Genomic DNA, 16,059 nt, shown 5'->3' on the forward strand with positions numbered 1-16,059 from the left:
AACGTTAAGGATAAATAATTGTTTCAATGCAATTAAACAACAGGAGTAAGGTGGGGATATGCGACTTTCACTTTATTTACAACTTACAAACCTACTTACTGTAATGAAATATTCCAGCACTCAATTAATAACTGCCTTTGAGGATTTAAAGAACAAATTGTTGAACAAAATCAGATTCTTCGCCTTGACTGGCATTGAAAAAAACAACCCTAAGAGTTACTTTTATACTGAACTGGACAACTGTGCATGTCTCATGAGATACAAATTTCCAACTCAAGTTTCAACAACATTCTTAGACTTTCATAGATGTCTCAGATAAACTTTGAGCCACAGCAGGGTTTTGTTTAATTTACATTGAGGGAAAAACTCAAGGATTTTGATGATTTACTAGACTGGTGCCCTTGTGAAGATACAATAGTTGTGTTTTGATTAGCAGTGGAATATCATTGCTGGGCTGTCCATATGAGTAAGACTGGAATTTTTAATAGTCTTGATTATCTCTGCCATTCTGGCTTTATGGATAGTGATCACTTCCTTCTTTGTCCTGCTCTAACAAAGAATTCTCTACTTAAACATTATTGGGAAGCTCGAAATAACATGAGACTGTCTTCACACTATTTTTAACTTTAGTAATTTAAATTTAGCATTTTAAACTTTAGTAATTTAAATTCTGGCTTGGCTATTGAATTCTAATTTTATGCTTATATGCTATATTTTAATATTGTTTTATCACCTAAGGACAAATTTTCAAAGGTTTTTCTTTTTAAGTATATAGTTTACAAAATTTAACTCATAATATCCTAAAATATTATTTCAACTAACAAGGAATAAATAAAATTTTTATGACTTGAGTATCAACTATAATAACTGAAATTCAAATATTTCTTATTTGTAACATATTTTACTTGTATTCACTATCAAACATGCCAAACTTGAATAACATTGAATCTTGAAGGATCTTAATATCCAGTACTGTAAGCCTGAATACAGATGATACTGTAAGCAGCTTCTGTTTTATTACTTGATAAATACAAAGTTCTAAGATTGAAAAAAAAAAAAAAAAAAAAAAAAGATTAAAAACCCAGGAATTGAAATACCACAACATATAAGGTAGAGTTAAATAAGCACGTAACTAAAAAAATAAGAAAACTGCAGCATGTTTTTCTTTAGTACTACTACTTTAATACATTTTATTACCTGTTACAACAAGTTTGATTGTTATGGCATTTGGATTTACAAAGTAGATCAGCTGATTTGCACAAACAGATGTTCGTAGTACACTTTTTTAACAGCTGCATTTTCTAAGTCCTTGTCCCCCAACTAAAGAATTTTTTTTTTTTTTTACTATTTCACATACACTTATTCTTTCTATACCAACTTCAATGTTCAAAAATTTTTTCTTTACAAAAAATAAACTTCTTTCCTGTTTACAACGATTTTAATTTACCGAACTTACTATCAAAAACATAAAAACTCATCATCTTAAATATCTCTAATAATGGCTATTATTGATTTTGGATCCATTTTTGATCTATCAATATCAGGTACTTTTATTTTAACATTTTTCCAAAAGTATTTGTCCAAATGTAGGTTTCGGAAAGTTTTTAGTAGACACAGTCTTCATCTTCTTTGCCTGCTTCTGAAGTCCTTCCTTAACTGGAAACACTTTCACATTTTGAGTTTTCTTGATAATTGCACCCGTTGTGTCAGAGCATATATCTGGTTCTTTCATTTCAATTCAAACTTCAGTATCTGCTTCCATTGTTATGCCTGATTATTTTTCATATGCATTATTATTATCTTGCGATTCTAAATCAACTGTTGATTCGAGATTAGTTTTCCCATTTTCTGTATTAACCACACATTCATTAGTAATACATACTTATAACTTTTTTCTAAATCCTTTCAGTGGTCATGTTACTAATCAAATTATGTGGCAAAACTGAGTTAGCAAGTCCTAGCTTCATAGGACAACTTTGCAGGACATCACAGGATAGCTTCATTAAGATGAACATTTGAATCCCTCCTGATATGCTTTCTTTTTTCTTTTTGAACAAATTTTAATCCTTCTGACCAATTTCCTATCTTATTTGTTTCCAACATGTTCTCAACATCTTGGTTCACCCGTTCGACAGAACTTTGTGACTGACTGTGTCTCGGTTTTCAGTGAGCTATATTTATATCACTCCACATTTCACATAAATTGTTTATGATTTGATTTGGTTGCAAAATTCCCTCCTGTTATCAGAATGAAGAATGTTCAGGGCTCCAAAAGCTATGAAAATATCCAGAAAGTGATATGCTACTTCAACAATTCTTTTACTGTGTAAACTTCGGAGTAGGACAAATTGTGTAAGATGATCTTGATGCACTCAAATGAATTTCATATCATGATCAGTATTGGACTGCATATCTATTAGGTTGACTTGGCATCGATAATTCATTTCACTATGCACAACTGATTTAATTACAATCCCCTCTTTCACAGTTTTTTGTTTCTTCTGACATGGTTCGCATAGTCTTAAATATGTGAAGATAGGTTCTACTGTTACATTCTTGTACTTATGATTCAGTTCTTTAATCATGCAAGTTCTTTCACCATGGCCAATTGCAATATTAGTGCTGTGTTGAAGACGTCATCAGTTGTAACATAATATAGGATTTTTGCAAATAGTGATATTATAAGTTTGTCCTTTCCTCCAATTAGAATACGACAGCGTTTCAACCTTCTGTAATGAACTGTTTGTTTCTCCATCACACATTTCTCACTTGTTAAATAAAAGCAGTTATCAGGCTTATTTTTTACAAATTCAGACAAAATGTCATAATCTTTTTCCACATAACATCACTCATTTCCCATCAGCAAAATAAAAAAAGCAAAGTATGTAAAAATGGAAACAAACTTCAGGGAAAGTGCAGAATCACCCCTGCTTAGCGCGTTTCTCAAAATCGCCAACTTGAAAATAACAAGTCTAAGAATTGCACAAACTCAGTGTCCATGTACACAACGACCTATTTTTGCTTAAAATAACATCAGAGAATTACACAAACTTGGCACTACGCACTCCCTTGACTTTGTCCATGTGCACATCAATAAGTGGGCGATTCTGCACTTGCGCCCAAACTTCTTCTTTTTTAGATCGTAGCTGCTTACACTTGTAAAAATTATGTCCAAGTTAGACTGCGAATGGTGCAAATAAGGAGAGGCAGGAACAGAAATGTGTCATGACGGAATTTGTGTGCAGAGGCTTATTCAAGGTTGATTTAAATCCCTCGTTTCAGGATTTTACCAGAAGGCATTGGTAACTCCTCGGTTTTACCTCAAAGGCTGAAGTGGAATCATATTAAAGCATACTTCGAGCTTTTAACAAGCTACTTTGGTAAAAGCTAGGTTTTACTGGTAAAACCTAGGATTTACCAGACTTTAGGATCTTACAGTAACATATCTCCATTCATACTGCGTATAATATTTTACTTGTAAAATGTATACGATTCTCTTATATTCTTATATATATTGATTCAAATAATGAATAAAACTTAAATGCAATAATGAAAAACAAGTGCAAATGATTTTTTAAAAAGTACGTAGCTTTTTCATAATATTTATTAAATTATAAAATGAACAAATATCATTATTTCACAATTCACAAAGTTACACATGTATACAATTGTTAATATATATTATTAGTAATCTTCCTTTTACTTACTGTTTATTCCTAACCTACTTTTTTTTTTCTTTATTACAGATACTTTAATAATCCCATTAAAATATTCTCGTGCTTTCATGAAAAGCAATATTCAGCTGAATTACTAGATTTTATTTTAACACCAACTGAAGTTGTTAATGTTATCAAAAACAGCAGTATAATTAATTATCAGTTATGTTATGATCATCAGTTATGTTATGATCATGTTATCAAAAACAGCAGTAATATTAAAGAATATGAAGATTTAAAAATTTATTAGAACACTGCTCGTATTTTGTTATACTTCTAACTCGGAAAAAAAAAATCTTCCGGATTCTACAATTCTGAAGTTTTAGTTACATGCTCCATTACACAACGCATTTGTAATCTAAGTTTGTTTTATTTGGTTATTAATGCAGTTATATGTAATCATGTAGAAACATTTATCAATACGTAATGGATGTAGTTACCAAATAATTTTTTGCCATCGGTGTTTGTTTACATCACGGTATTAAGGATTTTCTATAAACTAAACTTCTCGAAATTCACATAAAAAAGTGGAAAACAGCCAATTATAGTAACCCAGACAAATAGTTTGTGACGTATTGTTGCCACCAGTTACGTGAGACCCGCTAACTTCCGTAAACCGTCAGCGTTTGTAGTCGCATAATTGTCACGGACTTCCGACTTTGTGACAATATTTTACTGTTGCCAGAACCTAACTACTAAAAAATCTCACAGATACAAATATGTGAAAAATGAATTTCAGCGTGCATTATTCACAGATAAAATAAAATATAAACAAAATAATGACTTACGTTTGCAACTATTTGAAAAATACAATTTTTCACAGCTATGGTGGAATCTTAAGCTATGTATTAGACCTCAAGGCCTATGTGTTAGTTCTCGGACAACTGTGTACATCTCATCTCAACGTTTTCCGGTTCCGGCATTTATAGTAATATTTTTGATTTTTTCACGTGTAGTGAGTAGTTTAAGCATGGATATGAATGAGAAGAGAATGCATAAGAATATTTTGGAATTATTTTACAAGTTGAGTGACACAGCAACATCTATCCGCGTTCATGCTTGTGCAAGTATACTTCGCATCTTACTGAAATTGCAGAGTGAAGTAATCTAATTTTTTAAAAAATTTTTCATATTATGTTTCATGAATTATTTAAACAAATGCGACTCATTTTGTTTTGTCATTATGATCTCTCTATATATAATTTTACTTCGTTGTTGTCTTATATTTTTATTAGATTTTTAAGATAGCTTCTTCTGTTAAAATGAGGAGTTTTTAATATGATATTTTGAAAGTTAAACGCTATCGTTAGGAAGGTATTTATATTGTTTATGTTACATTGCGAGTTAAAATTTTTATTATCTACCATGTATGACCTGTTTTTTACATCTGCTGAGCATTCCTTTTAAAGAAGTCTCGTTAACTGAGACTTATTTTGTATACCAATATCTGATTCTTGCCATCTTAGACGGTGATGTGATAATTAGAGCGCAGGTTCGATTGCTGTGTGAAGCTTGTTTATCTGTGTACTGGCTTTGTGCAGATGCAGTATCACTCATCCCCTGTAATACACTGAAAAGAAAAGATTCACACTTTAGAGATATTCAGGACCTATAAGTAGCAGTAACAAATCACTTTCAAATTACAGAATTACAATTCTTTATTTGGCACATATGAAAACAAAAAACTCTGGTACAACTCTGATAAACGCCCTAATTTCACCAAATGTGGCGATATGTTTTTTGGCGCGATTGCATGTTGTATGGCAACCATGTCGACGTTGAAAAATCTTTTGGTGGAGTAGTTTAATTGCTAATTGGTTCATGTCGCGTGTGTTTTTGAAATGGCTTATGTTGCGATGAAAGACGTGTTGGGAAGGTTTCAGTTGCGTATTTTAGGTTGTGTGCAGAGTAAATTTAGTATGAAAAGGTATGATGTTGGAGTTGTTAACGAGTCTTTTGTTCACGGATGTATTTATGGGGATCGTAGTGCATTTTTGGAATTTCTGTGGGAGTCGGGACTTTTAAAACGGAGTTTAACGTGTCCGAAATGCGGAGCTGATATGAGAACTCGTGTTTGAAAATGGTGTTTCTGATAGACTTGTGTGGGTTTGCAGTAAAATTGTTGCTAATAAAGTATGTGGGGGTCAGGAGAGTTTAAGGTTTGGATCTTGGTTTTTGTGTAGCAAGTTAACGTTGGAGGAATTTTTTATTGTTACTTTCAAAATTTTGAATCTTAGGAAGGAATGTGATAAAGCAAAATCGTGGAAGTTTTCTTCACGGACGTTGTGACTGGCGAAATTTTTTAACGAATGTATTTTGGACTTTGTATGCTCTGTATCTGAGAAGATAGGGGGAAAGATATTTCTGCTTTTAAAAGAAGCTTTCATTATGGTAAATGCATTTTATTTTATTGTTTTTATTTTGTGGAATGTTATATTCATTGTTTTTTGTATGAATTTCCATTTTTATTGTTGTTTTTTGAATTGTCTGAAATTTATTTTAGTTTATTTTCTTGATTTGTTTTTAGTGTAGATTGTGCAATTCGTAGATGTTTTTTAAAGTTGAAACAGAACGCTGTGTACATGGTATTCTTTGAAATTTATTGTTGTTATGTTAATGTATTAAAGTGAGGTGTGCGTAGTTCGTAGATTCGTTCGTTGCCTACAGTATGCCATTCGTAGATGTTTTTTTAAGTTAAAACATGTCGCTGTGTACATGGATTCTTGTCAAATATTTTTGGTTAGAAACTTTATGTTTTTTCACCCTCCCCCCGGCCGATTTTCATCACCTCACCCGGTAGTGACGCACCGCTAGCCAGCGGCAAAACGGAGCCCCGAACAGACGAGAAATATTCTTCTAAAAGCGAACCAGGTTGCTACCTCCGACAAACCAATTCACTGGGTTACCAGCTTTGAACTTTTATCGCCATTTTTGGCAATGTTTACATTTAACGGATCCTTTGCGGAACTGCTTCTGCCATTTTAAGTGTCCTGTATGTAGGAAGGATATATGTCTAGTCGAACGTAAAAACCATTTAGATGGATTTGAATGGGTTTGTAGGAAGAAAGGTTCAGATGGTCGCTACGTGAAGCATTCAATGAGAAAGAGTACCTGGTTTGAAAAAAGTCATTTGAGTGTGATTGATATTTTGATTTTTACGTGGCTCTGGGTGTACGAAGCGAACTCGAAAATCATGGCACGTGAATATTTGCTTTTGGTAGTGCTTAAATGTATAACATGTTTTTCCTCTTTTATGTTATTTTATTGTTTGGTTTAAAATGTATTTTATTGAGATTATGTATTTTTGTTTGCCTATATTGTAGAATTTGGTGCTCCTTTGACTTTTTAAGTGAAAATATATTGATGTGTACATGAACAAAGTAAAGAGAGTGCGCAATGCAAGTTTGTGCAATTCTGGGAATTTTTTTTAAGTAAAAATAGGTCGACGTGTACATGGATAAAGTTAAAAGAGTGCACAATGCCATTTTTGTGCAATTCGAGGATTTTTTTAAAAGTGAAAATAGGTCGACGTGTACATGGATAAAGTCAAAGGAGTGCGCAATCCCATTTTTGTGCAATTCGGGGGGGGGGGATTAAGTGAAAATAAGTCGATGTGTACATGGATGCCGAGTTTGTGCAATTGTTTGTCTTGTTATTTTGGCTTTGTGTAGTGGCGATTTTTGGCGAAAAAATTGCCGCTTCGCAAGCCAAAATAACGAGTCAAAGAATTGCACAAAATCGGTATCCATGTACCGCCAAGTTTCGCCAAGGGGTACCCTAAACTATACTTTTACCGAAGCCACTTATCGAAAACAGAATTCATGGATTTTGTACTATGATAGGACATTTGCTCATAATATGCTTCTTCATTGTTAATTTTTAGTCAAAAATTCAACAAGTATAACTCCATATGTTTTATATTTGCTGAGTATGAGACCTTGTGACTTTGTTTTTTAATTTTCATAGTTTAAACTGCCATTTTATTTTCACTATTTTGAGACTTAATGCAGTGAAATAAAATACGCTGACTGGCCTGTAGGGATTTCATGAAAGCAACTTAAAATGTGTTTACAAATGTAAGTACTTTTTACTTTTCCATGCATGATTCATACACATCCTTTTTTTTTTTTCTTTTCTTTTTCTTTGTAGTGTTTTTCTTTTTTTTTTTTTCTGTGTATACAACAATTTATTTTTCCTTCAAAAAAAATATATATAATATATAAAGGAATTGCACTATCTTGGCATTGTGTATGACTTCAGCACCCAAATCCTAAAATAAATGAAGAACTGGAAAGCCATCTAGTAGCATCTAAGTGCATAGCTGGGTTATCACATAAATACCTTTTATCAACATCGTGAGTTGCCCCATAAATACATTTTGGTAACAAGATGCATTGCCTCATCAATACTTTTCACTGTCAGTGTGAATAATTGGAAAGTACCATAAAAATATTGGTATGAATGCAATGTATTAAAAGATTACTTTGAATGGGAATATTTAATTGAATATTTACCAATGAACTAATTATATTTTATGATGTCATTTGTGATAATTTTTTTTTTATCACAGTAGTAAGCTTAAAAGCATATCAGCTATGACTTGAATAGTAAAAATGGAAAATGCTGATGATAACAATAATAAAAGAAATACAGCTTAAAATATTTGTATACAGTACAAAGTCCGAAATCCAGAGTCGTTGGGACTTCGGCGATTCCGGATATTAGATCATCAGTTTAAATCCAACAAGATATATACTGGTAGAGAGCTTATTGCAACCTCCAACCGGTTCCAACATTAGTGTCACGTGACTGCTGGTCGAATTCCGAAAGTTCGGAAATACTTTCCATTCATTTCTATGGTACAAAAGACGCCTGCTCTGCTTGGTCACATAAAATTTAAGAAAAAATCGTTATCCGCTGCAGCGCCTATGGATGTAAAGAAAGTTTTGTAAAAGGGGGACCTGTAATCTTTCATAGCTAAGTTAAAACTGCATAATTTATTATTTTATTTCCAGTATTTTTGTCATTTTACTATCTCTGTTGAATTGGTTGGAAAGTTTCAGCCATATTGTATAAGAAAATTGCTGCTGTATATGACATTTTCAGCTGTATTTAATAGCATCAAAATGTAATAAATATTGTGACATTATTTACTGGAATCACCTTTTACAAATAATTGCATTTTATGTTCTTTTTCCGTGTACTCCGTTGAAATAGAAAGCTGCGCCAATTGGCACTAACCTTTTTTCGCCAAGTCGTACACGTTTTGGTTTCATAAACAAGTACTGCTTGCGATAAAAAAAAAAAAGAAAGGAAAGTGCTATTATTATTAAATTATTGAGATAAGATTGTGCGATATGTTTACTTTGTTAAAAAAAAAAAAAAAAAAAAAAAAAAAAAAAAAAAGCTAATTCAAAATCTATAAATGAGCTGAAAATTTATATACTAGTGTATCTTAACTAATAATGCATGAATAAATCCTAATTTTTTTTTAATTTAAGCTAATGCACAAAAAGGATCTGATAAAGCAGGAATAAAGTGGCAGTGAATTCGAACTTACTAAACATTACAAGTATAAGGAATAAAATGGTATTAACTCGTAATGTCAACAGATTGCCTATACTTAAAAGTGCCACCTATTTGTAACTTAATCACCTCAATATTTGATTGCAGAGTTTTTGCTTTCATAGTAACGTTTGTTTAATTTTTTTAAAAAACCTTTTCCTTTAAAACTATTTTTAGCAACATAAATATATCATAACTATAGAATTTTCTTTAACTTATAATGAGGATTAAGTGTATATTAAGATTTTTAGTAAGAGTTAAATTAAAAAAAAAAAAAAAATCCTTGAAAACAGGCCTTAACTTTTTGTTGCATACAAACAGTATATATATATATAGTTTGTCAAAAAAAGAAAAAACCCATCAAAACTGTATCTGAGTGAACTTTTGCAGGTTTGAAAGAGGCTTTCATCATTATATCTTTACTAGTTTTCACTTTCTATTCATAAAAGCTTTTTTGTTTCTTTTCTGTGAAACAGTCAGTTTTATTTAAGCCCTGTATTTGTTAAAATGAAAGCATGTATTTTTAATTTGTAGTTTGTATTTTATTTACACTGTTTTATGTATTGATTTTTTAAAAGTAAATATCACATTCTTCATATATCTATAAAGATTTCCATGGTTTTACAAGCTAATTTTTTTTTTTTAAATTTATATTACTCCAAAAAATGTTTCATAATTCAAATTTCCCATATCTGAGCCATATATAGGGTATTGTATTTCATAAAGTTATTCATGTAGTATATAATAATATGTAGTTTCTATATTTCTAACAAATTGTGTGTTTTTGTTTTAAAAAGCTCATTACTTATTTACCTATCAAAAATAGGAAATTTGGAATATACTTGACTACCAGTTTGAGTAGGTGATTTTTGGTACTTGTACCTGATATACTTTAGAAAAATAATTTAAATAAATAAAAAATAGCATTAATCCACTTAAAATAAAAATATACTACTTTGTATGAACACCAAACTTTTTAAATATGAGCCGGACGTGCTTTTCAAACGAAAAGCTTTATTTCTTCATCAGATGCAAGTTGGATCCTTTGCAGCTGGTGAAGAACAAAAGCTTTTTGTTCAAAATGTGCGTCCTGCTCGTGTTTAAAAAACTGGAGTTCGTACAAAGTAGTACATTTTTGTTTTACTTAATTTTTGAGTGTTTATTTGTAATTAAATCCACTTACTTTATAGTAAATACTACATTTAAATGCACATTTTCACAATGTATTTATTTAATTGAGATACAGGAATAAAATAGAATATGTATTGTCATGTTTGAATTTATAATTCAGAAAGAAAATTTTATTTTGGAAATGTACATTTCACAGCTGATGTGCAAAATATGAAATCTTACTAAATTTAATGTATAGCAGCATACAGTTAAGGCAGTAGCTTCTAAGTTTGCATGAAATTATTTTCTGGACATTGCTAAGTTTATAAGCACTTTAATACGCAAGTAACTGAAAAAAATGGGCATTTATAATCAGTGAAAGATCTTTTTAAAAATAAAAAAAATCCTTTAGTATCGTACATTTCCAGAATGCAAGTATTATTGGTAACACTGAAAGGTCAAAAGTAAATGAAATTGTTCCCAAAACTATTTCTGACTTTAAATTAAGTAACATTATGTTTACTTAAATACGAGGGTTGAAACTTTAATAGTGGCAACTATTTATTTACAAGGAATACAAAAGTGAGTCATGTCACCATGTTTTACAGTCCTTCAATATAGTCACCAGCATTGTGTACAACCCGTTTCCAACGATGTGGAAGTCGCAGAATACCTGTAGCAGTGCCTGTTTTGTTGATAGTTTGAATGGACCGGTCTACTGCCGCAAGAATCTCAGGAACAGTTTGTAAGCGAGTGCCACAAAGTGGTTCCTTCATCTTAGGAATTAAGTCATAGTCACAAGGGCTTAGATCTGGGGAGTATGGTGGATAATAAAGCACTTTCCAGCCCCATCGCTTGAACAAATCAGTCACAGCTTGCGCTGCATGCGGCTGAGCATTGTCATGGAAAATGAGAGGAGCGTTCTGCAGAAAGTGTCGCCATTTTTTTCTCAAACCTGGTCGGAGATTGTGCTTCGAAAATGAGCAGTAATACTGTGCAGTGACGGTCTGCTGTGGAGGAATGGTATGCATTAGGATGACACCATCACAGTTGTACACGAGAATCACCATAACTTTCACATTGCTGGGGTTCATAACGAAATTTCGAATGTCGTGGTGACCCGTGATGACGCCATTCGTTTGATTGGCGTTTTTCAGTTCTGGCTGGTATGATTGGGCCCAAGTCTCATCCAGTGTAATGATACGGCGTAAAAAAGCATCTCCTTCGCGTTCATAGCACTCCAGGTGGGTTCGGGCAGCATCGTACCGTAGCCATTTCTGCATTTCTGTCAATTGATTTGGAACCCATCGTGAAGCAATTTTTCTCATGGACAGGCGTTCCTTCAGAATGTGCAGCACAGTCTTATCCTGTTTGTCCGTTCAGCTGACAAATCGTTTGGCGGCGATCACTCCATTAGTGTGGCAACAGCTTGCACGTCTGCATCGCTGACACTCGGACGACCTGGCCGCAGCATGTCTGCCACGTTTAGGTGTCCTTCATTGAATGCTTTCACCCATCTTGCTACGGTTCTGTAAGGCAATGCAGATTCCCCGCAAGCCTCTTGAAGCCCTTGATGACACTGTCGTGCTCTACGACCTCTGGCACATTCAATTTTTATCCAACATCATTGTTCTTGTTTTGAAAACATCCTGACAACACTTACTTTAGACTGCGAGCTAATACAAGGATCCGTTCTTCGCGTCACTCCGCATGCGCATGACATAGGCAGGACGAGTCTTTTTGCTGAGAGGTAAGGTAGGTATGTAATTCACGTATGGTATACGCGATATTCTTTGTTTTTTCAGCTGTGTTGCCACTATTAAAGTTCCAACCCCCGTATAAGAAAGTAAAATAGTTTTCTGTAATAAGATTTAAGTATAATTTATCTTTTTGTATCATAAACTATATTATAAGTTTGGACAGTAATAGTTTATAGTTCCAGGTGAAAGTCAACAGTCTGTAAGTATATATTTCATGAATTGCATAAATACATATATTGCAATGTGATTTTCTTTTTCTCTTTAGGATGCAATGCATTAAAAAATAAACAAGAATTTTTTAACCTTCTCAAATATTATAACAGTAGTGCAATTAATTTTTAAACGTTATTCAAAATTAAAGTTTCCATCTCAATTTTTTATTATTTATTTTAGATTTTCTTCCTAAAATTATTTAACATAAACATCTTAAACAATGGCACAAATAATTTAAAGCGATTTTTAAAAATATAGATAAAATATTCAGGAAAAAAGGGGTTAAGTTATATCTAAAAATAATTGTAAAAAATCGAATAACCTAATTCGAGGTCGTTGTCTGCTGACTGCCAGCAGATGGAAATAAAAAACACTACCTGCCATATCAAAAGTGCGCCAAACTGGCGATGAACGTCGTAAGCTATCACTCCCCAAGAGCACCAAGACCATGAGTCACGTGATATATGTTGGAGACACCCTAGCAGACGAATTCTCTGTGGGTTAGCTGTATACCTGTTATATGAAGTCGCTGTTTAAATCCAGTAAGATAGCATGTAGAAATTATAAAATTAAAAATATGAAATCTTGATTTACGAAATAATGAAGTATTTATGATCTAAAGGTAACAAAATTTAAAAAAAAAAAAAAAAAAAAAAAAAAAAACTTAATATTTATTTATTTACCTTATTAAACATTTCTTTCAATGTAAGTTGTTTAAGTTGTTTCGTTTTTTTTTTGTGCTAATATTTTCTCTTTAATTCTGTAGATAGACATAATCTCTTGTTTAGTTATATTGTTGGAAGTCCTGTAACTGCTGCTTCGAAAATTCCGATTAACTTGTCAATCGAAATTTTTTCGCTTTCAGTATCTTCTCTGTAACTTTCTCACTAGTGGTAGCGGTATTTTCTGGATTTAGAACCATACTACAGATTTTGCCATTCAGTAAATGACTGATGATCAAGAAGCATTGTCATGACAATGAAAAACTTCTTTTATATCGTCTTCTCCACGTTTCTTTACAAAACCCGTTAATTGGAAAATTTCACCTGTGTTATGTGATATCTGAAAAACTTAAAAATTAGCAGCTATTATCATTAAATTTAGTTATTCTTCACTATACATATTTGGCTACACATCATGAGCTTGGCGACTAACGACAAGTTCCGTTAAATTTTATCTTGCTTCTATTGCACACTGAGACAATTAAACCTGAATTGTATTAGTTTAGTTATTTATTATATTTATGTCTATCTCTTGCGCATGCTTAAGGCTTATCAGAGTTCTGAATAAATAAATTCCCACATATACTTAAGCCTTATTGAGGGCAGGTGCTAGATATCTTGCTGCCCGATCCAGTCTCTGTGGGTCTTAAATTCTACGACACGGTGCGGCCATACGAGCCCTGGTGCTGGTTCTGGGTTTATGTGAATAAAAAATCAGTAATTCTTAATTCAAATAGCCCTAAATATAATCTTTGGGTCTATGAGTATCATCAACAAAATCGTTTTTTAGTATATGGAAAGAAATTTTTGGTAAATTTTTCCTCGTCAACATTTTTAGCTCATTTAACTTAAATCTGTAATCATCGCCAAGCGTAATGTCAACATAAAAGGTTCCCATACTCCTTTGTTATTCAATCACTAACATAAAAAATCTGCTGTGTACACCACATGACTTCCTTGTATGGAATATTAAATTATACACATTTTTTCTTGCATTTCATTTAAACTTATTGGATTGAATTAAATCTACTTCGTCAAATAGTGCATAAACCACAACAGCATAATTGCACTCTTTTAAAATTCACTATATTTGTGTACCATAGTGATACTCTGGCGCTAGGTTCACTTAACAGTGTTATATTTCGTTCATATTATAACTCAGAATGAACAAAATTTATATCATTTGAAGAATTATCTAATTGTTGCCACATGTTCTATTCAAATACTATAATAAATCTAGAACGATGTATAAAAGAAATTAAGCAAACAAAACAACAACAAAAAAAAAAAAAAAAGTTTTTCACAGACGATTTAGTATTTCTCATTCAACTAATTCAGTTCTCATTTCGTGACAAGGCAAAAATACATAAAAACTCAAAATATCTAAATTACGAAATAAATCTTAAACATTTATTTCCTCGAAAAAATTCCAGAATGAATTAAGCATGATTTAATTCACAATATTAAAAGAAGGCATTATCTTTGTTTTTGCGAAGCTTACTTTCTCTAGATTGGCAACAGATTTACTATTCTGCTGTTTCAAATGTAAACAAATATGTCCGCCATGTTATTTAAAAATTAGGCTTAACTGCACATAAGTAGCTTTTTAATTGTTAATAATTGTACAAATATTGCATGCAGATTTTCTAAATGCATAAAAACCTTAACCGGAAGATAAGAACAACATAATTCAATCATTTTAAAGCAAAAAAGGTACAATTCACAAACATATAAGAATAAAGAAACAGAGCTTGCTGAGTCGAGTAACAGAGTGGATATATATATATATACATATATTTATATACCTTTTGGTGTGGCTGATTGCAACCAATATATGAGGTACACATGTACATGTTATAGCAGTAGTACATAGAAAATTTCAATGTTTTGAGGCTACTTGTTTTTAAGTTATGCGAGATACGTACGTATGCACAGATGCCACAAAAAATTCTCTTTAGAATTCATTTTAAATCAGTTTTATAATTTTATGGGGGGGGGAAGTTTTTTATTCTGTCCTTACATACAGGTGTCACGCAAAAACATCGTTAAATTGCATTCGATAGCGGTCAACATGGATATTTTCGTTCAAATATGCTTCCTGAAACTTTTCACGATTATAATAGTACTTCCTTTTTACTTCATACAAGGAAGTAAAAAGTTGTTTAGACATTGCTACATGAGTCATTACTGAAATTGTCATTTGTTGATAAACATGCAGTGATGGAAGGAAAGTATAATAAAAAATGATTCACCAGGTTGGCGTCAGATCAACAATATATCTATGTGGAATGTTTTGGTCTGAGATGTGTGCCAAGCTGATATGCAGTAACAGGGCCATATTACTGATCGTACAGATTTATGCTAACGTGATTCTTTCTTCAATAACAAGGTATTTTATTTAGTGTCGAAGTGAAATTAAGAATCAGGACTCTCCAGATGTTTTATTATGCTCAGAGGAGGGAATCAAATGTGCATACGTAAAGCTTACGAGAAAAAGTTGTTGGTGGTTTTGAGGTTCGGATTTTAGATCATTCCGGATTTCGGACTTTACGCATTATACTGTATTGAATACTGCTGAATCAAGGGACTTTATATCATGCAGTATAAAACTGCAAGAGATATGACAGAGCACACGCAATATTAGTATGCATTCTGTAGGCAGTCAACAAAATATTTCCTGTAAAACAATCTTTAATTTTGTAGAAGTATAGCTTTTTAGTAGAAAATGTAGTTTTTTTTGTGTTTCACAGTGGTATGCCAAATATGCTTCATTATACTGACATCTGGTTGCTCAGAGTATCATGGCAAGTCTTCATTGTTAGATCTTCTAATCATAATTTTGACAGCTGATCTTTACTGTACGGTACCCCTTGGTTTCTGTGTGAAAAAAATTGCCAGATGGTCTTGGTTGTTCATGAAATCTGGAAGCCCACTACGGGAAATTGGGTTTCTAATGTTGATGATGTTGGTAGA

At 32.2% G+C, this 16,059-nt stretch overlaps 1 protein-coding gene across 3 annotated transcripts in view; it reads left to right on the forward strand.

The window, feature by feature from the left end:
• The first annotated feature begins 4,634 nt into the window (after positions 1-4,634).
• Mybbp1A (MYB binding protein 1a) overlaps positions 4,635-16,059 on the forward strand; it is a 148,763-nt gene continuing 137,338 nt past the window's right edge. For 2 of the 3 annotated variants that reach the window (XM_085822006.1, XM_085822008.1), the window contains exon 1: positions 4,635-4,818. In XM_085822006.1, the coding sequence (XP_085678132.1) occupies positions 4,687-4,818 (132 nt within the window). In that variant the 5' untranslated portion in view covers positions 4,635-4,686. The remainder of the gene's footprint in view (positions 4,819-16,059) is intronic. The other variant, XM_085822007.1, reaches the window with a different exon arrangement.

The sequence above is a fragment of the Stegodyphus dumicola genome, chromosome 8 (genome assembly GCF_044657685.1).
Source record: "Stegodyphus dumicola isolate Sdum_Otavi_A_Nest chromosome 8, ASM4465768v1".
NCBI lineage: Eukaryota > Metazoa > Arthropoda > Arachnida > Araneae > Eresidae > Stegodyphus > Stegodyphus dumicola.